Source organism: Chiloscyllium plagiosum, chromosome 25 (genome assembly GCF_004010195.1).
Source record: "Chiloscyllium plagiosum isolate BGI_BamShark_2017 chromosome 25, ASM401019v2, whole genome shotgun sequence".
In the NCBI taxonomy this organism is placed as follows: domain Eukaryota; kingdom Metazoa; phylum Chordata; class Chondrichthyes; order Orectolobiformes; family Hemiscylliidae; genus Chiloscyllium; species Chiloscyllium plagiosum.
This window is the reverse complement of record NC_057734.1, coordinates 23,292,243-23,317,045: the sequence shown is the minus strand read 5'-3', so window position 1 is coordinate 23,317,045 and position 24,803 is coordinate 23,292,243. Positions and strand designations below refer to the sequence as shown.

At 39.9% G+C, this 24,803-nt stretch overlaps 1 protein-coding gene across 1 annotated transcript in view; it reads left to right on the top strand.

Annotated features, from left to right (window-relative positions):
- Positions 1-24,323, top strand: part of ccdc157 (coiled-coil domain containing 157) — a 42,177-nt gene extending 17,854 nt beyond the window's left edge. Inside the window, exons 3-10 of the mRNA XM_043715265.1 lie at positions 7,495-8,200; positions 9,758-9,835; positions 13,669-13,859; positions 17,493-17,669; positions 19,392-19,560; positions 20,572-20,711; positions 21,010-21,104; positions 24,077-24,323. Of these exons, the coding sequence (XP_043571200.1) occupies positions 7,495-8,200; positions 9,758-9,835; positions 13,669-13,859; positions 17,493-17,669; positions 19,392-19,560; positions 20,572-20,711; positions 21,010-21,104; positions 24,077-24,323 (1,803 nt within the window). The remainder of the gene's footprint in view (positions 1-7,494; positions 8,201-9,757; positions 9,836-13,668; positions 13,860-17,492; positions 17,670-19,391; positions 19,561-20,571; positions 20,712-21,009; positions 21,105-24,076) is intronic.
- The last annotated feature ends 480 nt before the right edge of the window (positions 24,324-24,803 follow it).

Below are 24,803 nucleotides of genomic sequence, written 5' to 3'. Positions count from 1 at the left end.
GATAGGATAGTGAAGAAGGCATTTGGTATGCTTTCCTTTATTGGTCAGAGTATTGAGTATAGGAGTTGGGAGGTCATGTTGCGGCTGTACAAGACATTGGTTAGGCCACTGTTGGCATATTGCGTGCAATTCTGGTCTCCTTCCTATCGGAAAGATGTTGTGAAACTTGAAAGGGTTGAGGTGCTGGAGAACTGGAGAGTGGCTAATGTTGTGCCTTTGTTTAATAAAGGATGTAATGAGTAGCCTGGGAACAATATATCTGTGAGTCTGACTTAGGTGGTGGGTAAGTTGTTGAAAGTGATTCTGAAAGATAGAATTTAAATGCCTTTGGAGAGGCAAGGAATGACTAGGGATAGTCAGTCTGGTTTTGTGCGAGGGAAATTCTGGCTCAGAAACTTGATTGAGCTTTTTCAGGAAGTAATCAAGAAGATTGATAAGGGCAGAGCGGTTGACACTGTTTACTTGTGCATTAATAAAGCCTTTGACAAGGCTGATTAGTAAAATTAGATCACTTGGGATTCAGGGTGAGCTTGCCAATTGGATACAAAATTGGCTAACAGCAATAGACAGAATGTGATGGTGGAGGATTAGTTTTTGGACTGGAAGCCTGTGACCAGTGGTCTTCCAAAGGGATCAATGCTGGGTCCACTTTTGTTTGTCATTTATATTAATGATTCAGATTAAAATATAGAAGGCATGGTTAGTTAGTAAATTTGCGAATGACACCAAAATTGGTGGTACAGTGAAGAAGGTTATTTAAGGTTACAGAGAGATCTTGATCAATGGGGTCTATGGGCCGAAGGGTGGCAATTTTATTTGGATAAATGCAAGGTTTTGCATTTTGGTAAAACAAACAAGGGCAGGACATATACAATTAAAAGTAGAGCTTTGGGTAATGTTGTAGAACAGAGAGACCAAGGGGTTTAGATCCAAAATTTTTTGAAGTTTGCATGACATATAGATAGGGTGATAAATAAGGCCAGTAGAAGACTTGCAACTGGATGTGGTGATGTCTTCTGGTATTTGCCACTTTTGAGACATAACTTGCACTCTATTAGGTGGGACAGCAGCACTTTCCTGTCAGTCATCACTTCTCCTTTGCAGCTATTTACATTTCTTGTAGTTCTTGATTTTGTTTGTCCAGTTGTAAACACAGGTGCACACTGTGGGTTAACCTATTCTGGACTGTTTCTAACTTCACTGTTCCTTTAGAATCTCTTTAGAAAGCCTATCAGGAACACACTGAGAGTGTCCATTATCGACTTCTACAATTTCTAATCCAGCTTTTTCTACTAATGCAATCTTCTATGTCAAACTATCAATTGCAATTTAGAATATTGCAAATGCTATTAAAGCTTCCTATTCCAATTGAAAATAATTCCACATATATTTAACTACAATTGAAGACTGTTCCTTCTCAAATTCCAAGTGTAGTTTATAGTAGTATGGAGTGTGTTGATCTCAAATCAAAATTTGTGTCTTTTGAATGATGTCTCCTCAGTAGCCTGTTCACCATTCTGCTGTCTTCCTGAGGTGCTTGACTGTATCCACAGGTTCTTCACCTTTGGGAACAGCTGCTAAATAGTCCTCCGTGGCCAATCCGTTATTAGGGCTGACTAAAGAGATGCCTCATGAGGGATTTCACCACTGAGGAGCATCAGCTAAGTTTTCTCTCCCAGCCTGCTTGTCAGTGATTCTGTGTACAATGTTGTTTGCTGAATTTTTTGTTTCCCCCTAGTTTGTTTTAATTCTTTGCTTACAGACTTTCAACCATTCTAACTCCGTTTAAGTTTCCATGATCCCCTAGTTTACGAGGAAGTCTCACCAGTGAGCAAGAGCCATGGGTGATATAAAATAAACAATGCTCACCCTCTGGTGTTTTCTGTCTGTGGGGATAGTTCTTCATTTGAATTCATCAGTAGATCTTGCTGACTATGCCAGGTTGTCATGGGGCAATTTCCTCGTTTAAAGTCTGAGATGCTTAAAGTCAGAAACACTGCCACAAGAATTCAAGTCCCAAATTTTGTGGGCGGCACGGTGGCACAGTGGTTAGCACTGCTGCCTCACAGCGCCGGAGACCCGGGTTCAATTCCCACCTCAGGCGACTGACTGTGTGGAGTTTGCACATTCTCCCCGTGTCTGTGTGGGTTTCCTCCGGGTGCTCCGGTTTCCTCCCACAATCCAAAGATGTGCAGGTCAGGTGAATTGGCCATGCTAAATTGCCCGTAGTGTTAGGTAAGGGGTAAATGTAGGGGTATGGGTGGGTTGCGCTTCGGCGGGTCGGTGTGGACTTGTTGGGCCGAAGGGCCTGTTTCCACACTGTAATCTAATCTAATCTAATCTAAAGCGTGCAAAGTCAGAAATCCAAACTATGATGTCTTGCTGAGTCTCTCAAAGACTATCACCCTAAGTCATTCTAAATTCTGAAATCTCTCTAACTTCTGAGATCAGGAATAGCAAAGGAGATTATTTATACAAAACTTTAAAAGAACAAATACAACTAATTTAAATCTCTGTCTTATCCAGCCTGCAACACTCCTGACTCCTCCGTTATCTCAAGAGAGCACACTTAAAAATAGACAAGAACATCTTGAGATATATTCATCCCCTTTCATTCTCTACATTATCTATGGAATGTCAAATAATTAACTTCCTGTCAGCCAGACTTGTCACCTGAAGTCAATAATACTGCCCGTATGTCTCAATGAAAATGTCTGGTTTCCTTAATGGTATGTAGCATTGCCCTGATTGAGTGAAGTTTAAATTCACTGCTTTCCCAAATATATTTTTTTTATCATTTTCCAAATCTGGTTTCATCTGTGCATTTTTTAATTGAGAACTTGCTCAACAATAATGGTGCCTTATTGCTAATGAAATGTCTCATTTCAGCTCTTTTTCATGGGATGACCATCCTTTTAAAGGACTATAATGTTTTATCATCCTCAAATCTAAAAGAGATGTAACCTATGTACTCTTGAATCTTACTTCGATCTTCCAGGCATGCACACTCAAATAAATTGGTGTTATGGATGGAGGGGGGAGAATATTGGGGAGATAGCTCAATGGCACCAGTTGTCAGGTTTGATGGAGGAATTTATTTTGTGTCCCAAGTCCTTCAGTTTTCTGAGCTTTTGCTTCAGACTCTTTCAAATTTTCAAGGAGGCAAAGAGTTCACAAGTTATAAAGACTCTGATTTATTGGTTAGAAATAACAGATTATATCAACTACTAGGAGAAAACAACTTATTTGCTTTAGCTTCAGGTATTTTCACTGAAGAGAGAGACATACCTCCCCTATCAGATATCTAAAGACCTATCGGAAAGATGTTATGAAACTTGAAAGGGTTCAGAAAAGATTTACAAGGATGTTGCCAGGGTTGGAAGATCTGAGATACAGGGAGAGACTGAACAGGCTGGGGCTGTTTTCCCTAGAGCGTCGGAGGCTGAGGGGTGACCTTATAGAGGTTTACAAAATTATGAGGGGCATAGATAGGATAAATAGGCAAAGTCTTTTCCCTGGGGTCAGGGAGTCCAGAACTAAACCTAAGGGGCAGCTTTTTCACACAGAGGGTGGTGCGTGTATGCAATGAGCTGCCAGTGGAAGTGGTGGAGGCTGGTACAATTGCAACATTTAAAAGGCATTTGGATGGGTATATGAATAGGGAGGGTTTGGACGGATGTGGGCCAGGTTCTGGCAGGAGGGACAAGATTGCGTTGGGATATCTGGTTGGCATGGACGGGTTGGACCGAAGGGTCTGTTTCCATGCTGTACATAGAGTCATAGAGATGTACAGCATGGAAACAGACCCTTCGGTCCAACCCGTCCATGCCGACCAGATATCCCAACCCAGTCTAGAGACTAGAATTGCACGCACTGTTCCAACAGTGGCCTAACCAATGTCCTGTACAGCCGCAACATGACCTCCCAACTCCTGTATTCAATACTCTGACCAATAAAGGAAAGCATACCAAACACCTTCTTCACTATCCTATCTACCCGTGACTCCACTTTCAAGGAGCTATGAACCTGCACTCCAAGGTCTCTTTGTTCAGCAACATTCCCGAGGACCTTACCATTAAGTGTATAAGTCCTGCTAAGATTTGCTTTCCCAAAATGCAGCACCTCGCATTTATCTGAATTAAACTCCCTCTGCCACTTCTCAGCCCATTGGCCCATCTGGTCAAAGTCCTGTTGTAATCTGACATAACCCTCTTCTCTGTCCACGACACCTCCAATTTTGGTGTCATCTGCAAACTTACTAACTGTACCTCTTATGCTCACATCCAAATCATTTATGTAAATGACAAAAAGTAGAGGACCCAGCACCGATCCTTGTGGTACTCCACTGGTCACAGGCCTCCAGTCTGAAAAACAACCCTCCACCACCTTCTGTCTTCTACCTTTAAGCCAGCTCTGTATCCAAATGGCTAGTTCTCCCTTTATTCCACGAGATCTAACTTTGCTAATCAGTCTCCCATGGGGAACCTTGTTGAATGCCTTAATGAAGTATATATAGATCACATCTACTGCTCTGCCCTCCTCAATCCTCTTTGTTACTTCCTCAAAAAACTCTATCAAGTTTGTGAGACATGATTTCCCACGCACAAAGTCATGTTGACTATCCCTAATCAGTCCTTGCCTTTCCAAATACATGTACATCCTGTCCCTCAGGATTCCCTCCAACAACTTGCCCATCACCGATATCAGGCTCACTGGTGTATAGTTTTCTGGCTTGTCCTTACCACCCTTCTTAAACAGTATTGTAATTGTTCACACCCAAAAGCTGTTCAGATTCCCGTGAGCCATACAGAAGATTATCATCAGCCTGATGTTGTCCGACATTCACAAATAGTCACAATTCCATAAACCAATCAGCAACCTGTTGCTGGCCAAAGCTCACTTCGCATGCACCTCCGTACTGTGTTATCTCCTCTTAAAAATGTACCCCCACTGTTTGCAAAGCAACAGTGCAAATGTGACCCAGTGATTTTCAGAATTTGCTTTTTAGAAGTACAGCAATTCTTTCCTCAGTCCTTTACTTTTGATTATGGACTGAACTGTGAACAGGACTATGCTACAACAAATAAAAATAAAAAGATGCAGTCTTTATATACTGTGCAGCATCTCAATTGGGTCTGTCGTCTCAGTGGGGCAGGACGTATCCAGGGATGGTTGTAGTATTCTCTGGGTTGTATGTAAATTAGGATTCTGTGAATATGACTACATCAGCTGTGCCTTGACTAGGCTAAGAGATAGCTGTCCCACTTTTGGCACTAGCCCCTAGGTGTTAGTAAGGAGGACTCAGCAGGATTGACAGGGGCTGTGTTTACCATTGAAGTTTCTGATGCCTTAGCTAATGCCAGGTGGCCTATTCAGATTCATTCCTTTTTTGAGACTTTCTAGCAGTTGATTCAACTGAATTTTAGGGTGTAGGCTTGCTCGCTGAGCTGTAGATTTGATATCCAGACGTTTCATTACCTGGCTAGGTAACATCATCAGTGGCGACCTCCAAGTGAAGCGAAGCTGTTGTCTCCTGCTTTCTATTTATATGTTTGTCCTGGATGGGTTTCCTGGGGTTTGTGGTGATATAATTTCCTGTTCGTTTTCTGATAGATGGTATCCAACTCTGTGTGTTTGTTTATGGCGTTGTGGTTGGAGTACCAGGCCTCTAGGAATTCTCTGGCATGTCTTTGCTTAGCCTGTCCCAGGACTGCCACAAACACTACGTAGGACAAACAGGAACAAAGTTAGCCACCAAGATACACGAACACCAGCTAGCCACAAAAAGACACGACCCTCTCTCCCTTGTAGCCCTACACACGGAGGAAAAAAACCCACCATTTTGACTGGGATAACACATCTATCCTGGGACAGGCTAAGCAAAGACATGCCAAAGAATTCCTAGAGGCACTCCAACCACAACGCCATAAACAAACATAGATCTAGATACCGTCTATCAACCCCTCAGAAAATGATCAGGAAATGACATCACCACAAACCCCAGGAACTCCATCCAGGACAAACATATAAATAGAAAGCAGGAGACAACAGCTTCACTTCACTTGGAGGTCGCTACTGATGATGTTACCCATCCAGGTAATGAAACGTCTGGATATCAAACCTACAGCTCAGCGAGCAAATCTACACCCTAAACCTAAACCTGAGCTACAAACCTTCATAAACCTTGCATTCTACTGAATGGCTTGCTAGGCTACATCAGAGGGCAGTTACGTGTCAACTAACATTGCTGTGGGTCTGACCAGCAAATATTTCCTTCCTTACAGGACATGGGTGAACCAAATGGGTTTTTACATTAATTGACAATGTTTCATTGTCATCATTTGTCTTTAATTCTAGATTTTTATTGAATTTCAATTCCACAACCTGCCTGGGTCTTTTACTAATCCAGCAACAGTACGATGTGGCCATCATCTCCCCGTGGAAGTTTAAAATACTAATTATGGACCCTTTCAAACAGAACAGAACATGAAATTTGGTAATGTTATGATCACTGTCAACTCGAGCTCCTTTACAATAAGGTTAATTATTAATAATTTCTCATTACATACCTGGAACTGCCAACTTTCTGGTTGGCTCTAGTATGTACTCTTCTAAGAAATTGTCCCACCACCCCAAAAGAAAAGAAATAATTTTCCAGGTCACCTTTGCCCATCTGATTCACCTAAACCATGTGAAATTCAACTCACCCATAATTATTGTGGTATGTTTCTTATGTACCCATTTATTACTTCCTATATGTATCTTCTATATGTATACTTAACAGCTATATAATGGCAACCGCTACTCAGGGAAGAGTTTCAGTTGCTTGAATGTTTCCTGGACACTGCAAATGTTAAACAAGCACCAGCCATCAATAACAATGGAAGAGGAATTCCCAAAGTGGGATTATTTTGCAGACTTCAATGAAAGATTTTCAGGAAGACTTTCTATGATTTATTAGTCCATTCACAATTCACTATTAGCAACTTAAAAACTATAGAATAAAGTAAAAAGAAGTCTTGATTTGTTTCTTACAGAAGCATTGCTACAAATAATCATGCATGGGTGGCACAGTGGTTAGCACTGCTGTCTTATAGCATCAGGGTCCCAGGTTCAATTCCAGCCTTGGGCGATTGTCTGCGTGGAGTTTGCACATTCTCCCCATGTCTGCATGGGTCTGCTCTGGTTTCCTCCCGGAGCATACCCATGCAGTCACAAAGATGTGCAGGTCAGGTGAATTGGCCATACTAAATTGCCCACAGTGCTGGTGCATTAGTCAGAAGGAAATGGATCTCGGTGAGTTACTCTTCAGAGGGTTGGTGTGGACTTGTTGGGCCGAAGGGCCTGTTTCCACACTGTAGGGAATCTAATTTAATCAGCTGCCTTTTGACAAAAATTCTTTAATGCATTTGCTGCAATTTAATTTGAATAGAAGGTATTGCACCCAACAGAACAGATTGTTTAAAATATTGAATTATGTTCCTATTTTAATAGAAAAGTTTGATGGCAATGAATCTTTCCAAACTGCAAAGCGACCTGATGAATTCCAAGGCAGAGATTGAAAGATTGAAGAATTGTACATCTGAAACTTATAACTCGCCATCACTCCCTCAAAACAGCAAGTTCACTGGGATGACACTGTCACAAGTCTCTCTCACACCTGTAAATGCTGGATTAGGTGAAGCACAAAGAAGATCTCCTAGTGTAGCTACAGATACTCGGAACATTGGTTCACAGACAGTAGAATCAGCTCTAGTACCATGTGATGCCTGTGCCCGTACACAAGCAACCCTTAAAATGGTCAGCAATTCTATTATCGCCATTTGTCAAAGCCAGAATATCCCTTCAGCTCTGAGCCGGTTTCAGGAAGTAGTGAAGGAAACCTTGGGTGATGGAATGATGACAGCAACTGATGTAGCCTATTGGGCTTCTGAACAGAGCAAAGACCTGGCCCGAATAAATAAACATCTCACTGAACTCCTGAACAGCATTAATCCACTAAAAACCGAGCTGCAGACTGCAGCCGAGCAGCAAAGCCAAATGAAAAAGACAATTGATAATTTTAACAAAGAACTCGAAAAGGAAAAAGAACAACAAAATTTGAAAATAAAAGAATTTGACAAACAAATGAAGGAGATAAATAGAGATAATTCTGAGAGAGTAAGAAAACTTGAAGATGACAAAGAGATGCTTAGGAAAGGTAATATGAATTTGATATTGCATGCTTACAGGGAGACAAAGTATTTTTCAATGATGTAGGTGTCATTTTGCATTTATGCCAAGGACATACCTTCATTGGTTATTGAATGATTGGTCAAGTTCCCATGACTTAAAGCCCATTGTTTTCTTCAATCACATACATCTTCCACATTTTCACAGATCTTGACTTTTTTTCTTTATTCCTCATCTCTTTTCTCTGTCTACTGTACTTGCTTAAAAATCTATTACATTCCACTTTTTAACCAGTTCTGATGAAACACTCAGTTTCTCTTTCAATAGATGCAACTTAACCAGCTAAATATTTGGAGCATTTAACTTTTTATTTCTGATTTCCAGCAGCTGCAGTGTTTTGTTTTTCTATTATATTTTAAAATATATTTTCAGTTATGCTTGAGTTCATTTAAAGGTTAGAACATCAAAATCTTCACTCTCATCCTGAAATACTTCCCATTTCTGTCATTCATCAGCCTGGACTTCTGCTCCCCATGTGAGTCAAAAATATTCTGAATGGTGGGATGTTTGTTCTGGGAGGGTGATGGTGGGCAAATCCATGCTGCATTTGGGCCTGCCTCTCCCAGCCACTGATCAGATACAGCCATAGAGGCTGCTTTGTGCCAAAGAGGGCTGATTAGAAGACCCACCCAAGTTCTTTGGAACAGCTGGTTTAGAGCTGTGTTGTTAAATATCATGCCCCAAGTGCTCACCCCCTCATAGCCTATTCTCCATGATCCAGGCATGCCAACCTGTGCCTCTACCCAATATCCTTTGCACACTATGCCAACTCACCCAAAAGCCACTATTAGTGAACCTCTGGAACCATACTAATATGAAATAAATTGTAGTTCTATGCACCTATTACAGTCATTTGTAAGGCTCCATTTAATACATGTAATTCCTTGAAAACACAAAAATATTTATTCATGACCTTGTATCAAAACAGCTTATCTCTTATGACCACTGCAAGCTGTTAATAGTGAAAGTACAGCATTCCACTGTAATCATTTCAAGTTGTGGAAGCAGTCAGGTACACAATGATAGCACTTCAATTATGTATGTCAACATTTATCTGTTGAAATTCCCAGCAGGGATTTTATTCATTTTGCAGACATAAGCAAAGTTGTTTTATTTCCAAGATTTAAAAGACTGCCCATTTAAATAATTTGGAGGTTTCATAAGCATTATCAGCCTTTTACAAGCATTTACATCTATTCTAAAATAATTATATCTCACACACTGCAGGACATGGCCTTTACAACAGCAAAACATTGGCTCTGTTTGAACTAAGCAAGAGTTCTAATGGCCTTGTTGATTTTTTTTTAGTTTGCCCCCTTTTAGTCTTCTGCCCCCCCCCCCCCTCCTAAAAATAGGATCTGTCAGAAATCAGGGTGGAAGTTTAGATCTTGGTTCTTTGAACCAGTTTGGATAAGCAATGGAATCTCCAAGACTCTGAAAATCTAGCTATTACATCCAATGGGACAGAGCTGAGGTGTGAAAAGCTGTGAGCTATCCTGATGTTAATTCTGTAGTTCTGTTTTAGGAAGTACAACATTAGAGGAGAAACTATCAGTCCTGAAGGAGGAAGTCAAAGGGCAGCATGTACTAATACGAGATCTTGGTAAGTCTGCAATACACTTCTTGGTGTTTCTTTCATCTCTTTGGGATTGAGTTGTGGTTTTGCTGCTGGTTAGATGCTTGTAAGGGGAAGCAGAGGAGAGTAGAAATTATGAAACATCCACTTCTTTATGTTTTAAAATTAGATCAACTCAGATTTGAAGAATTTTCATCTTGTACTTGGATCTTTCAGAGTTTCTGTAGGTGCCATGATTATGTGTGCTCATTAATTCCATCAGTGCTGCTTTGATCACAGCCAAGCTTTCCCCATTGACTTTCAACTTGTTGGCAGTCCCTCAGGCTCTTCTTAATGGGGTTTTCCCTCCATCTGGTTACCAGCTATTCTTTTTATATCATGCAGCTGGCAACATGTCTACTGAAATGTCAGTAGGGGCTTTTATGTCTAGCAAATTCAGAGCACCACCACTTTCAATATGCCTCAATGCATCTCCCACATCAAATATTAATAATTACAACATTGTGAAATCATGTTCCAGGAGAGCTCCTGATTTTCTTACACAATAATTGGAAAGAAACTTGATATTTACAAACTAAATAAATGGAAAGCTTTACATTGTAGCTTTATCCTGCAGCTTTGTGGGCGGCACGGTGGCACAGTGGTTAGCACTGCTGCCTCAGCGCCTGACACCCGGGTTCAATTCTTGCCTCAGGCGACTGACTGTGTGGAGTTTGCACGTTCTCCCCATGTCTGCATGGGTGTGCTCCGGTTTCCTCCCACAGTCCAAAGATGTACAGGTCAGGTGAATTGGCCATGCTAAATTGCCCATGCTAAATTGCCCATAGTGTTAGGTAAGGGGTAAATGTAGGGGTATGAGTGGGTTGTGCTTCGGCGGGTCAGTGTGGACTTGTTGGGCCGAAGGGCCTGGTTCCACGCTGTAATGTAATCTAATCTAATCAAATAGCAAGTAGCTAAAAGTTAATCAGGAGAACATAATTTTTTACCAAATTAACTAATGCAGTTAATCAGAATTGTGCAGAATATAAATTCCTGAAAAAGAAACATTTTGGGACACTTGGAAAACAGCAGTGTCACCAAGCTTCGATATTTCAAGAGTATACTTGTTTGACCATTAGCTGAAAAATGTATTGCTGGAAAAGCGCAGCAGGTCAGGCAGCATCCAAAGAGCAGGAGAATCGATGTTTCGGGCATAAGCCCTTCTTCAGGAATTCTGAAGATTCCTGAAGAATGGCTTATGCCCGAAACGTTGATTCTCCTGCTCCTTGGATGCTGCCTGACCTGCTGCGCTTTTCCAGCAACACATTTTTCAGCTCTGATCTCCAGCATCTGCAGTCCTCACTTTCTCCTTGTTTGACCATTAGTAAACTTATCTGTAAAGCTGTGGAATAATGTAGAAATTCCAAGTGACCTTAGAGATGCCATGATGATCACAATCTTCAAGAAAGGAGATAAGTTGAACACTGGAGACCAAAAAGGCACAGCATTGTTCAACTGTTGATGAGGTCCTAGCTAAATTACTTCTTAATTTCCTCTCACCAATTGTAATCCTTCTGGAGTCCCACTTGTCACTTAGACTAGAGGAACCATTGACAAGAACTTCATAATGCATCAGCTTCAGGATTGGTAAACAGAAAAGAATATCCCTTTAAACATGGTTTTCTTGGATCTCAAAACAGCCTTTGAATCTATTCTTTAGAATGTGCTACAGTGATATGGATGCATAGCTAGGTTCATAAATGTAATCGACTTCCAATATGCAGTTATTGCTAAGAATCGGAGACTTCACCACAGACTCCCTACTTGTCAAAACAAGCGTTAAACTGGGGTTTGTTATTGCACCAATACTATTCTCATTTTGTTTTTGCAGAAATGCCACAACTTAATTCTGACAGGCTGTCCTCTAGGTGTGGTCATAATTAATTGCATGATGATAAGTTCTTTAACCTCAACCAACCAAAACCAAAACAACAACCACTGCTGTAATAGAACTAAAGCATGCTGATTTTTAATGTTTTTTTTGCTTCGCATGTGGATGTTGTTGGCTAAGCCTGCACTCATTGACCACCTATAATTGCCCTTGACAAGATGGTAGCAAGCTGCTGCCTTGAACCGCTGCTGTCCCTGGAATGTAGGGACATCCAAAATACCGATGACACACAAGTTAGTGCTTGTCCTGAAAATAAACCACAACAAATAATTGACTTCTTCAGCAAAGTCTTTCAGAGCTTACTTATCTTGAACATCCAGAAAGTCCCCCACTTAACCCACACCAAATTTGTCAAATCCATTGCCTTCGATTGAGATTCATGATGAAGTATGGAAAATGTGCCTTATTTCCCATATCTTGTAAGCTACCTATCCCCAAATGCTGACATTGATAAGAGGTACATGACTAAATCCAATGTTCTAGCTCAGCTTGCAGCAAATTACACACTCACATTTTTAAGAATTGTGATGTTGCACTTCCCATAACTTTAAGTGTGCCAGACAATGGTTCTCCTGCTTCCCTTGATTGTGAAGATACCATGTCAAGGCCCAATAACATCATCATTGCTGTTTTGGATGAGTAATGCACAATAACTGGAATAATAGAAGACCAAGCAGCTTCCAAGAAGAAGATATGGCAAGTCTTAAGGCCATGATAATCTCTCAATAATTCAGATGGATGGAACATGCCATCAGAATTCCCAACATATTACTGCTTACTCAAGGTTCTGTACTCAGAGATCAGCAGGGAAACCATTAGTACTGGGACCAAAGATAAAAAAGAATTTCAAGTATAATACAAAAGTGTACATGAGGTTCTGTTCAATTAACCCAGGAAACATGCCCAAACATGAACAAAATGGTGGTTCATCATCAAAAATGGTGTGAAAACTTTCTAATCAACGAGAGCAATCACTGACAGAGAATGGAGTCAGAGAGGCTGACTATTTGAGCCAACAAACTCCATCATTTGTACAAGCTAATAACAGATGGCCTCACTGAAAGAGCCAATAAAGTTCGTATAGGATTCTGAAGCTATCTGTGAAACCAAAGCCAATGCTGACATCCATAAGAAAGAATAATCCTTGACTTGATGGAAGATTATCAATAATCATGAGAATCACATGCACATTCCTGATCCTGGATATAGTAACGAAGTGATTATATGATTAGACTAATGATTCAGATATACAATTTAAAATCTCAATGTTACAGCTTAACAATTTGGTTAATAAAAAGCCTGTTATTAATGCTGGTCATAAAACTAAAAAAAATGTTGTAAAAACCCAGCTAGTTCACTAATGCCAACAAAGAAAGAAAATCTGCTGTCCTTACCTTGTCTGGTCTGTAGGTGACTTCAGAGCCACAACAATGAAGTTGACTTTTAATTTCCCTCCAAAATGGGCTAACAAATTGCCTACTTAATTGTATCTATCAGTATTGAAAACAAATGCTGGACTGCCCAGGACTGTCCAATGCCTCTAAATAAATTTTAAAAAACAACACACATCCATATTCCTAAAACAGCTTGCAAGTTGTCAGGATGACTTTTCCACAGACCAGCATATCTCTTCAGGCCAATCTCACTATTATTGAATATAATGTTCTTTTAGTTTGGATTCTTTCATTTGTGAAATGGCATTTGTGAACCAGCTTCTGGCAGTTACACTGCAAAATCTGGCAAACTCCTAGACCTAGTTTATTGTAAATCCATGATACTGCTATAGATTTGGAAGCCAGATTTAGTAATGTCGGTGTCACAAACCTGCTCATAGACACTGAACTCCAAAAATTCAAAAGAACATCAGTATAAAGTTGCAAGATTATAGGAATTTATTTGGAATTGTAATTCTGTTGCAATTTCTGGACAGAGCAGTCTAAGAAGATGCTGCTGGAAGAAATGAGAACCAAGATGACAGACAAAACTGTGGTGCTGACTCTTGAAGAGCAAGTTAAAACTTTAACTAGTCAACTGGACAGCACAACACAGCAGCTCAAAATTATTAGTAGTGAACTAGACAAAGAAAAAGTGAAAATTAACAGCATGCTGAGACATGAAGAGGTAATGTACCCAGCAAATCACAATGTATAAAATACACCAAACTTTAAAAACATGTACATATTTGATCCCATATTAAATATGCATTCCAGCTCAATTTCCTCTCGTCAGTAATACTGTATCAAAAGCTGGTTTGTGTCAATGGGGAAAATGGTTGAAAGAGGATAGGATGACAATTCCATTCTGGCCACAGGTGGGGTGTGAGAGCACTGGAGGACAGCTAATGTGATTCCAGTATTCCAGAAGGGCAGTAGAGATAAATTAGAAAACTACAGGCCTCTGTAATATCTGTAGTAGGGAAACTATTGAAAAGTATTCTGAGGGACATAATTAATCTCCACGTGGAGAGGCAAGGATTAATTAAGGATGGTCAATGTGCTTTGTAATGGGGAGATCGTGACTACTGAGTTTAATTGAATTTTTTAAGGAAGTGACAAGGTGTGTAGGTGAGGGTAGTCCATGATGCAGTTTGCATGGACTTTAATAAGGCTTTTGACAAGATCTTGCATGGCAGACTGGTTAAGAAGCTAAGAGTCCATGGAATCCAGGGCAGTTTGCTAAATAAGATCTAAAATTGATTAGGGGCAGGAAGCAAAATGATGGTCAAAAGGTGTTTTTGTGACTCAAGACCAATGTCCAGCGATGTACCACAGGATGCAGTACTGAGTCACTCGCGGTTTATATTCATGATTGAGACATGAATATAGGAGATATGATCAGTAAATTTGCAGTTGGTATGAAAATTGATGGTGTGATAAATAGTGAGGAGGAAAGCCTTAGATTACAGGATGATAGACAAGCTGGTCAGATCGGCTGAAAAAATTAACAAATGGAGTTTAATCCAGAAAAATGTCAGTTGATGCATTTTTGGAGGACTAATGAGACAAGAGAGTTCACGTTGAATGGTAGGACTGTAGGATGTACAGAAGATCAGAGGGACCTTGGTGTCCATGTCTACAGATCCTTGCAAGCAGCAGGACAGTTAGATAAGGTGGTTAAGAAAACATATTCTTTATTAGTCAACGCACTGAATCCAAGAGCAAGGAGATTATAATGGCATTATATGTAATGTTGTTTAGGTCAAAACTGGAATACCGTATGTAGTTCTGGTCACCACACTTTGGGAAGGACGTGATTGCATTACAGACAGTGTAAATGAGATTCACCAGGATGTTGCCTGGGCTGAAGCAATTCAGCTATGAAGAGAGAGTCGATAGACTGGAATTATTTTCTTTAGAGCAAAGACGACAGAGAGGGTCTGATTGAGGCGTACGAAGTTCTGAGGGGCATAGGCAAGGTAAATAGTGAGAAATGTTTCCCCTTTTGTAGAAGGATCAATAACCAGGAGGCATCATTTTTAGGTAACAAGTAAGAGGTTTTAAGGGGATTTGAGGACAACATTTTTCGTTCAAAGAGTTGTGGGTATTTGGAATTCTCTGTCTGAAGGGACAATGGAAGCAGGAACTTCAAGACTACAGACTAAGTGCTGCAAAATGAGATTAGAATGGATGGATGTTTGATAACCAGCATGGACACAATGGGCTGAAAGGCATCTTTCTATGCTGTAAAACTATGAATCTGGCAGAGAAAGGCAAGTACATTACATATTATGTTACAAAGCTCCAGTCCTTGCAAAGCTAAATGAGGATTTTGTTTATATTATATTATTCTGTTTCCAAATTTCACCTGATTTTTTTCTTACTGCATTTTTGATCTGTGTCCACTTTTAGCAATTGACTTTCTATAGATATCTACCAAACCCACTTATTTTCACAACCAGCTGGATTATTGTTTCACTCCATTTCCTGTAAAATCTCCATCTTATTCCCACTCTCTTACCGATTGCCATCATCATCTTGCTTTCCACAGCAGAGTTTGTAAATTTTAACCAATTTCTCTCAGAAGGGAAAAACAGTAAAACTGGTAAATGAGGTCCAATTCATCAGCATTATTTCAAATTAGAGGTATTAGAGTACAACCAGTATATTCATTTGCAAATGTTATTAGTTTTTCCTTCTGGTTCTACCCTTTAAACCACCATTTTTGACTCTATCTCCTATCTTAACATTTCCATTCTCACAAACATGGTCTTACCACCAAATATACTTTACTCAATCTTCTCTGCTTTCCAAAGAGCCGATCATTCCAATAATATCCATATTCCCTCCTTCATACTCTTGTTACCTCTTGTATCATTTCCACTTTCTCTGGAAACTTCCCACTTGTTCTTCAATAATGCCACCTAGAGCCTCAATTTTTTTGAATGCTGTAAATTGAGAGAGGGGAATGTTCAACACTACCTTGGTGTCCTTGTGTACCAGTTGCTGAAAGCATGCAGGTGCAGCAGGCAGAAAAGGCGGCAAACTGTATGTTGGCCTTCATAGCAAGAGGATTTGAGTACAGGAACAAGGATATCTTACTGCAATTATACAAAGCATTGGTGATGCCACATCTGTAATATCATTTGCAGTGATGTAATATCGTTTACAGTTTTGGTCTCCTTAGCTGAGAAAGAATGTTGTTGCTGTGGAGGGAATGCAGCAAAGCTTTACCAGATTAATTCCTGGGATGGCAGGGCTGATGTATGAAGAGAGATTTCATCAGTTAGGATTGTATTCATTGGAGTTTAGATGCTTGAGGGGGATCTCATAGAAACCTATAAAATACAAACAGTAAACAGGTTAGATACAGGAGAGATATTCCTAAGGGTGGGGTCAGAACCAAGGGTCATAATTTATGGATAAAAGGATAGACCTGTTAGGACTGAAATTAGGAGAAATTTCTTCACCCAGAGAGTGGTAGCCTGTAGGATTCACTACCATAGAAAGTAGTTGAAGCCAAAACATTGTGTTTTCAAGAAGAAGGTAGATATAGTTCATGAGGCTAAAGGGATCAAGGGAAATGGGGCGAGGTTGTGATTAGGGTATTAAGCTCGATATTCAGCTATGATCATAATGAATGGTAGAGCAGGCTCGAGGGGGTTGTTTGGCCTACTCCTGTTATATTCTATGTTTCCAAATGTCTCTATGCTATTTGCTGAAGAGTATTACAAACTTCTACCATAATTTGTATGTACACGTGTCTTCAAACTTCATTTCTGGAAGGTCTTGCTCAATTTTATATATTATGCTGTCTGGTCCTAGATTCCCTAGCAGCAAAGGTATCTTTTTACCCACCCTTGCTACTCCCCTTTAATATCATGAAAATCTCAAATAATCGACCCAGCATTTTAGCTTCTAATTCCAGGGAATGGAACCTTAGTTTTTGTAATCTCTCCTTATCATTTATTAAAAAGCCTGCGAGCTTCCACTTTGTCCATATAAACAAGTCCATTTTGATAACTTCATTTCAGTTTTCCAGGAAATGGGAATTTCTTTTTGGAATGTTGTAGCCTCTTTTCACAACTTGTGGACATCTCAAATTACTTTACAGCTCACTTACTGTTGTGATATAAGAACATGGTATCCTTGTGAAAGCAGGAGATTATAATAAATTCTGAAATATCCAACAAATAATGAAAAGCCATGAATGTATCCACATGGTAATCATTACAATACATTGCTTGCTGGAAAGAAGCTATGTTTCAGATTTTACTGAAAGTCAGTTCTTCAGTTGTGTTTTCATTAATTAATCAAGTCTCTGAAAGCTAAGATTAAAGTTCTACTACAACGTGTCGATCATCTGGATGAAGAACGTGAAGAACTGAATACCAGATTAGCTGAGACTGAGGCTAGGACATGCAGTCTGAAAGAGCAATTGAAGACAGTTAACATGGAGAAAAATAACCTGCAGCAGCAACTCCAAAAGCAACAGGTAGGTGCCCTTAATTTGAGGAGATTTTTAACATTATTGAACGTCCTTCAGGTAATTCTAAATATTGACTTCGGAGACATTATACTGAATGAAAGTGCTGATTTACTGATAATTCCTTAACTAGTCATCAGCATTATTCTTTCCACACTCTGGACTATGTAGCAAATGTTTTCCAATTGTGGAATCATGTCCAACATTGGACATGATTTTGTGAATTTTATAAGCAGGTTCTAGTTGAGTAGGGTCAGTACCTTGCTTGTTGCAAACAGCCAAAGAGCTATGCTGTTGGATATGATCTGCTGGACTTTGCGACAAATGGCTTACATATCTAATTATAGTCAGGTTCTGTACTACCAAAGGATTATTTGGATTTGAATTGATTACTCTCTACATTGGGATGGCTTAAGATTTATGAAGATAATCTTACATACCCATAATATTGAATCCTGCAGTTCAATGCATTGTGTCACAATGCTATAGGAGAATTAAACTGAGAAAATTGACAGCGTAAAGCTATACTTTCTTCTACCCATGCCAGCTTCAACAATAGCAATTACAACCTTTAACATAAAACAATATCCCATTGCACCATAAAAGCTTGATGAAAATGTTGAGTTTGATGAAGGTTTTTAGAGAATTTTAGATGGCTTTGCACCACAGATTTTTAGCAAAAACAAAAGTGTATATAAATGGAAATAGCCTTGAGATTTAGGTTTATAATTGGTTGGGAGGTAAGAGACAGACAGCAGGCATAAAGGGATTGCTCACAATAGCACATCGGTAAAAGTGATGCTCGTAAGGATCTGTACTGGAGCCTTAGCTGACTTGAATGAATAAAATGTTATACATCCAAGTTTACAGGCAACACTGGATGAGAAGTCAAGTGATGTAAGCTGGAGCAAAGGTGAATGTGAAGAATTAATTGTAAATTGGTAACTGCAGAATTATTATGGTAAAGGCTAGTTAATAGTCTTTGAAAGTACAGTTATAAAGGACTTGAGTGAGATTTGATTTTCCAAGGATGGACACAGGAAGTCAGTTGAGGAGGGGTTGGGGCTTGAATGGATAGATATGATATATTCAAAGATCACTGTGTCAATGGTCAGGGACTAGTGACTGTTGGAATGAAACAAGGTGAAAGGGTTCACAGTGAAAGATTATGCTTTTGGAGTTTAAATGGGGTTGATAGGAGAACAGTAAAATCAGGGAAGGAAGCAATGGGACCCAAGATGGATGAAATTTACCACTCACAGAAGAAAGGAGGGTATCTCAGTAAGAGCAGTGAGGTGATGGGAGCGGTATATAAAGGATTTTAAAGGAGGGATGATGTGATTTGCTAAGGTGATATCCTTGAAAAATAGAAGGTATCAAAGAATTAGGAAAGAGAATAAGGTACTTTCATGATATATCAACAAAATAAATGAAAGTAGAAGTATGCTTTATGCTCAATTTAAGGTCATAAATAAAATGAGTTCATGTATTGCTGTTAGAGAGAATATGAACATGTGAATTAGGAACAGGTGGAGGCCACTTAGACCGTTAAGATCCACTATTCAATAAGATCATTACCAATTTCCACATTCCTTCCTGCTTATCAATGATAACCTTTCACTATCCAGAATTTATTTGTCTGCATGTCCACTCCTCATAATTTTTTAATTGTACTTAAGCAGGAAAATATTAAAGCCAATTTTGTTTTTCTCTTTTTCTTTATTATTACAGCAACTAAGAAAAGAGTTACAGCGAGAAAAACATGGTCTGGAAAATTCCATGACTGAAATAAAACAAAATCTGTCCCAACTCGAGAGTCAAGTTCAAGAATATAAGGAACAGCGTAGGCTTCTGGTTGCTTTTCCTGACTTAAACATGCCATCTGAAACACTGTGTGAAAGTAAGAAATTTCTATTTCTTTGACATTTTGAATCAATCTAAAATTATTCTATTTGAATTAGCAACACAAAACAACCATTTGCAGAAATAGAAGAATAATATTCATCTTGCATGGTTTAGATAATCCTTTTTGATTTACATAGGAAACGTTTTTGCAAGTCTTTGGGTTCGCCAGAATATTGGTGGCTGATAAACAATTAGGACATAAGCCATTTGTATCATAAAAGTAACATCACAACTACAAGCCAAAAGAGCAAAGGCAGCATACACATAGGAAGATACATGACTTGAAGTTGATTGTGTTCCTAAGTATAGTCAATCCTTATTGTCACTGGGCAAAGCTCTTGGCATTCCATGTTTAACAGCAATCTGCTGAGGGTTTTCATCATATGGACTGTGGCAGTCCAAGGGGGAAGTTTATCTTCAAGATAATCTAGAAAGGGGCACTGCATGCCAGGACTATGCTAATCAGGCCAAAGAACAGAATAAAACTGATAGATTTTCTTAAAATAAATTATGCATTTCCCCTTGTCTCAATCTCAAAGACATACAGGTTATGAAGTTTCAAACCCGGATCTCCTAAATTAGGTGATTTGGGCAGGTAGGATGCTACAACTTAAATGTTTCATGGCCCAGGTTCACACACCTAATCTTTACTAAGTTTACATAGATGTGGTTGAGCAAAGAATCAGACTCAATCAAACTCTAATATTAAAGAATGCAATTGGACAAGATACAGGAAAATGACTGCTACCTATAGGAGCTCTTGCCTTCAAAAGAGTAAATATCGGAAAGCAGAAGAAAAGGAAACATATAGATTCATCTGTCAATAAAATGTGGAGCGAAAAAAAGCACAGCAGGTCAAGCAGCATCAGAAGAGCAGGACAGTCAATGTTTCAGACAGGACTCTTCATCAGGACCAATAGATTCATCTTACAAGTTATCTTTGGTATAACTTTCATTTGCCCTTGAGAGTGTGTGCACTTTTTCTGAAGTGTTTTGTTTCTCACAGGTACAGGCGATGTTGTACAGGACATGGAAAAACAGTTACAAGCAAACAGCTTGCGCATCAGTATTCTGGAAGAGGAGAACTCTCGACTGAGAAGCACCCTCACAAAGTTGCAGGAAACTACCCAACAAGGAGCTTTAAAGGTGAGGTTTAGTCAAAATGAAATGGGTCAATCCTTAGAGGCTTCTCTCCCTTTCTTTGCAAAATTAAATAACATTAAGTATTACAGCTGTAAGTATTCAACAATCAGCATAACTTAATTTTAGGAAAGACTTGTGTTTTGAGGTGCTGCTGTTCACTGGCAATCTTCAATACAAGTGGAAATAATGATGTAGCAGAATATTGATAACATTTCTAATGCATGTGACATAATATGTACAACAGAAGTTAGACAGCATATAGGTTTTCTTGCTGTGAATTCACACATCTTTTCTGTTTTAGATCATTCCTCAGACAAAACTTTGGTCATCCTCAGGGCTGTCGGAAGATGGATCAAAATCTGATGGCAGTGTAGGAAGGAATGGGCATGATACAGCGTAAGAGATCAATGTCTAAACTATCCAGTTTTGTTATGGGAGGGGATGGTAGCGTTAGGGAAAGAAGGTGGATTCATCTGTATCAATTTGGACTGAGATTTAACTCTCAATATTACTTAATGAACCTCTAGCTCAAGTTGTAATACTATTAGATTTGCATATTTGTATATGAAAACTAGAAAAGTAGAACAAATAATTATACCTTCACAAACAACCATGACCATTTACACAACAAAACGCACACCTATATCGTCTGGTTATGCAAACCACTTCCTTAGTTCAGTGGATTTGTGTTAACAATTGGGGAGGATATTAACAAAGTAACAAAAACAGAAATTGCTGGAAAAGCTGAGCAGGTCTGGCAGCATCTGTGAAGACAAATCAGAGTTAATGTTTTGGTTCCGACTCGATAGAGTCCTGAAGGCTGCAGGGTCCCCAGGTGGAAAGTAAGGTACTGTTCTTTCAGCTTGCGCTGAACTTTGCTGCAGCACACCTGAGACAGAAATGATAACTTGGGAACATGGTTTGTTCAAGCAGCCAACTGGAAACTCAGGGTCATTTTTACAGACAGAACGTTGGTGTTCTGCAGAAGAATTGCCCAGTGTGTTTTATCTCTCCAATAGGGAGACGACAACATTAGGAGCAGCAAATATAATAGACTAGATTGAGTGAAGTGCAGGTAAAGCATGATTTCGCCTGGATAGTGAGGAGAGAGGAAGTAAATAGGCAGATTGCATGGGAAAGTGCTGCATGGATGTGGGGAAACTCTGGGAGTGGAGGAAGAGTGGACCAGAGTGTTGCAGAGGGAATGCCCTCTGTAACAGAAGGGAAGGGGAATATGCGTCTGGTGGTGGCATTCTGCTGGAGATGGTGGAAATGATCTACTGGCTGCCGATGCTGATTGGGTGGAAAGTGAGAACCAGGGAGACCCTATCGGTGTTATGGGAGGAAAGAGGAGGAGGAGTGAGGGCAGATCTGCAGGAAATGGGTGAGGCACGACTGAGGGCCCTGTTAACCACAGCAGCAGGAAGTTCAGGAATAAGGTGGACATTTGAGATCTTCTTCTGCAGAAGATGCCATCATCTAAACAGATGGGACAGAAAAACTGGGAGAATGGAAGAGATATGACAGGAAGCAGGGCATGAGGATGCATAGTCCAGGTAACTTTGGGAGCTGTGTTTGTAATGAATATTGGTAGTCAACCCAACCAGAGAAATGGAAACACAAATGTTGAGGAAAGGACGAGTCAAAGATAAAGGTGACAGTCGAGCTTGGACAGCCACCGGAGAATGGGAATGATTTAAGCTTTTTCTCTAGGAAGAAGTGGAGAGCCCTACAACCATCCTGACTGGGGATGAACATGTAAAGGTATTGCACATAATGAAGATGGAGGTGGTTGTCAAGAGTATCATGCTGGAAAAGCATAGCAAGTCAGGCAGTATCCGAGAAACAGGAGAATTGACGTTTCGGGCATAAGCCCTCCATCAGGATGGTGCCTGAAAACTGCGAATTCTATAATTGGCAAAGTGTCAGAAAAATTGTAGATGCAAGTGGGAAAGGACTGGACGAGGGGAGGAAAAAAGAAAGTCAAGGTAGGAAGAGAATTTCCATGGGGCATGAACTGGCAGAAAAAAGTGGGTCTGCCCAGGCAGTCCTGCTTGTAGCTTTTTGGAAGAAAGTAGAAGGGGTAAGGGACTATGAGCTTGGAGGATGGAGGTTGGGGAGATCCCCAGATGAGATGTGATTACTTGCCACCACCACGGACACAATAGTTTGATATACAGAAATCAAAGGTGGTGTCCAAGAGCTGATGCTCAACCTCTGCAATGTAGAGACTAGCATGGCAGACAAAAACAGCACCACCCTTTGCAGCAGGCTTGATTACAAAATCAGGGTTGGATCTGAGGGCATGAGTACAGTCAGTTCAGGCAGAGATAGCTTTGAATTGGTGAGGGGGGAGAGGGGCCGAGAAACTAAGGCTACTGATGTCATATTCACATTTTGCAACGAACACGTCAAAAGCTGGTAAAAGGCTTGAGGGAGACAACAGTGGCAGGTGAAGTGGTCTGTGGGAATGGGAAGAGGACGCTTGGACAAAAATGTGCACGGGAGCGAAGGCAACAAAGAATTCAATGTAATGTTGGGCCCAAAATTCATTGAGGCAGGGGCACAGAGGGATAAAACTATGGCCTATGGTATGTTCAGCATTAGACAGCAGAAAATCAGAAGGGTTAGTAAATATAGAATAAGGAGGGTTATGAGCAGGGATACAATCAGAAGGAAGGGATGGGAGGAAGGTTCATTGCACAGTGTGGATCATAGGATGTGGCGAGTGGAGTGAAAATTCGCAGGTGGTGGCGTTCCCATGTATCTGCTGTCCTTGTCCTTCTGCAGTGCATTGTCTAGACCGCAGACTGCTCCTGAATGTTAGTGGTAGAGGCACTGAATGTTTGTGGGTTTGGTGCCAATCAAGCAAACTGTTTTGTCCTGGATGGTGTCAACCTTGGAGTGTTGGAGCTGCTGTCATCCAGGCAAATGAAGAATGATCCATCACAATCCACCTGTCTTCATGGAAGGCTTGGAGAGTCAAGTGGTCAGTTGAACACTGCAAGATCTGTAGCTTCAGAGTTGCTCTTTTAGCAACAGTACTTCCATGCTAGTTCTGTTGCATTTCTGGTCAATGGCTTTTAAAGAACAGCAAAAATAAAGCTGAAAAATTAGCAGGTCAGACAAATAAAATTACTATGTCACATCGATAATAGGTCATGGATCTGAAACATTCACTTTCTCCTAATGACACAGCCTCACTTGCTGAGTTTTCCCAGCTTTTTGTTCTTGATTCAGTATTGTAATGTTAGTTCTGAAACATTGAAAGTTTGAGTTTTAAAACTCAATCTGTTTCCTTAATTTAATGATTTTCTACAGTATTCCAGAAATAACCAAACTGAATCTTTTGTATGTCAACTTTACAGAGGGATGGTGAAAACTACAAGAAGCTTGAGCACAAATATGAGACCCAAGTCTAACCAGAGGCCATGGAGTGAGCCGAAGGGGACAGCCCCCTGTACTGAGCAAATAAAAGAACCTGTAACAAATAGCTTTCACTCACGAGAAACATCTGCCATTGGTGTTTATGCAAGATTGAAAAGGGCTGGGGCCTTACCGGGTATGAAAGCTATTTCTGATAGCACGAGGAAGAACTATAGAAAACTGCATTAAGATTAGGTTACATGGTTCTATACTGCAGAGGGTGTGGTCTGTGAAGCACCGCAATACTATGTTTTATTTTAACAAACTTAGCAACTTGTTAATTATTACATCCTCTGTCAAAAGTTCAGAACACAATGAATCACTTTCCAACAAAGCACTGAAATTAAGTAGGGTTGGGGAGAAATTACCCCGAATGCAGTTGATAATGTCTTTGTTTCAACTGAAAATCTGAGAATCACAAAACAAAATAAAAACAGGAAATAATTCTTCCATATATTGTAATCTACTGATTGTGTTTTAAATACTTCATCCTGTGCCCCTCAACACCTAATTTTAGTGCAGTAACAAACCATAAAGATTAAAAGGAGAAGCCACACATTTTCCCTGTACTGACATTAATTAACAAGAAGTATCTGCATAGCTCAGGAACTTGCAGTCAACATCAAGTTATCAACATCAATTATGTAGTGTTCAGTATGACACTATGTA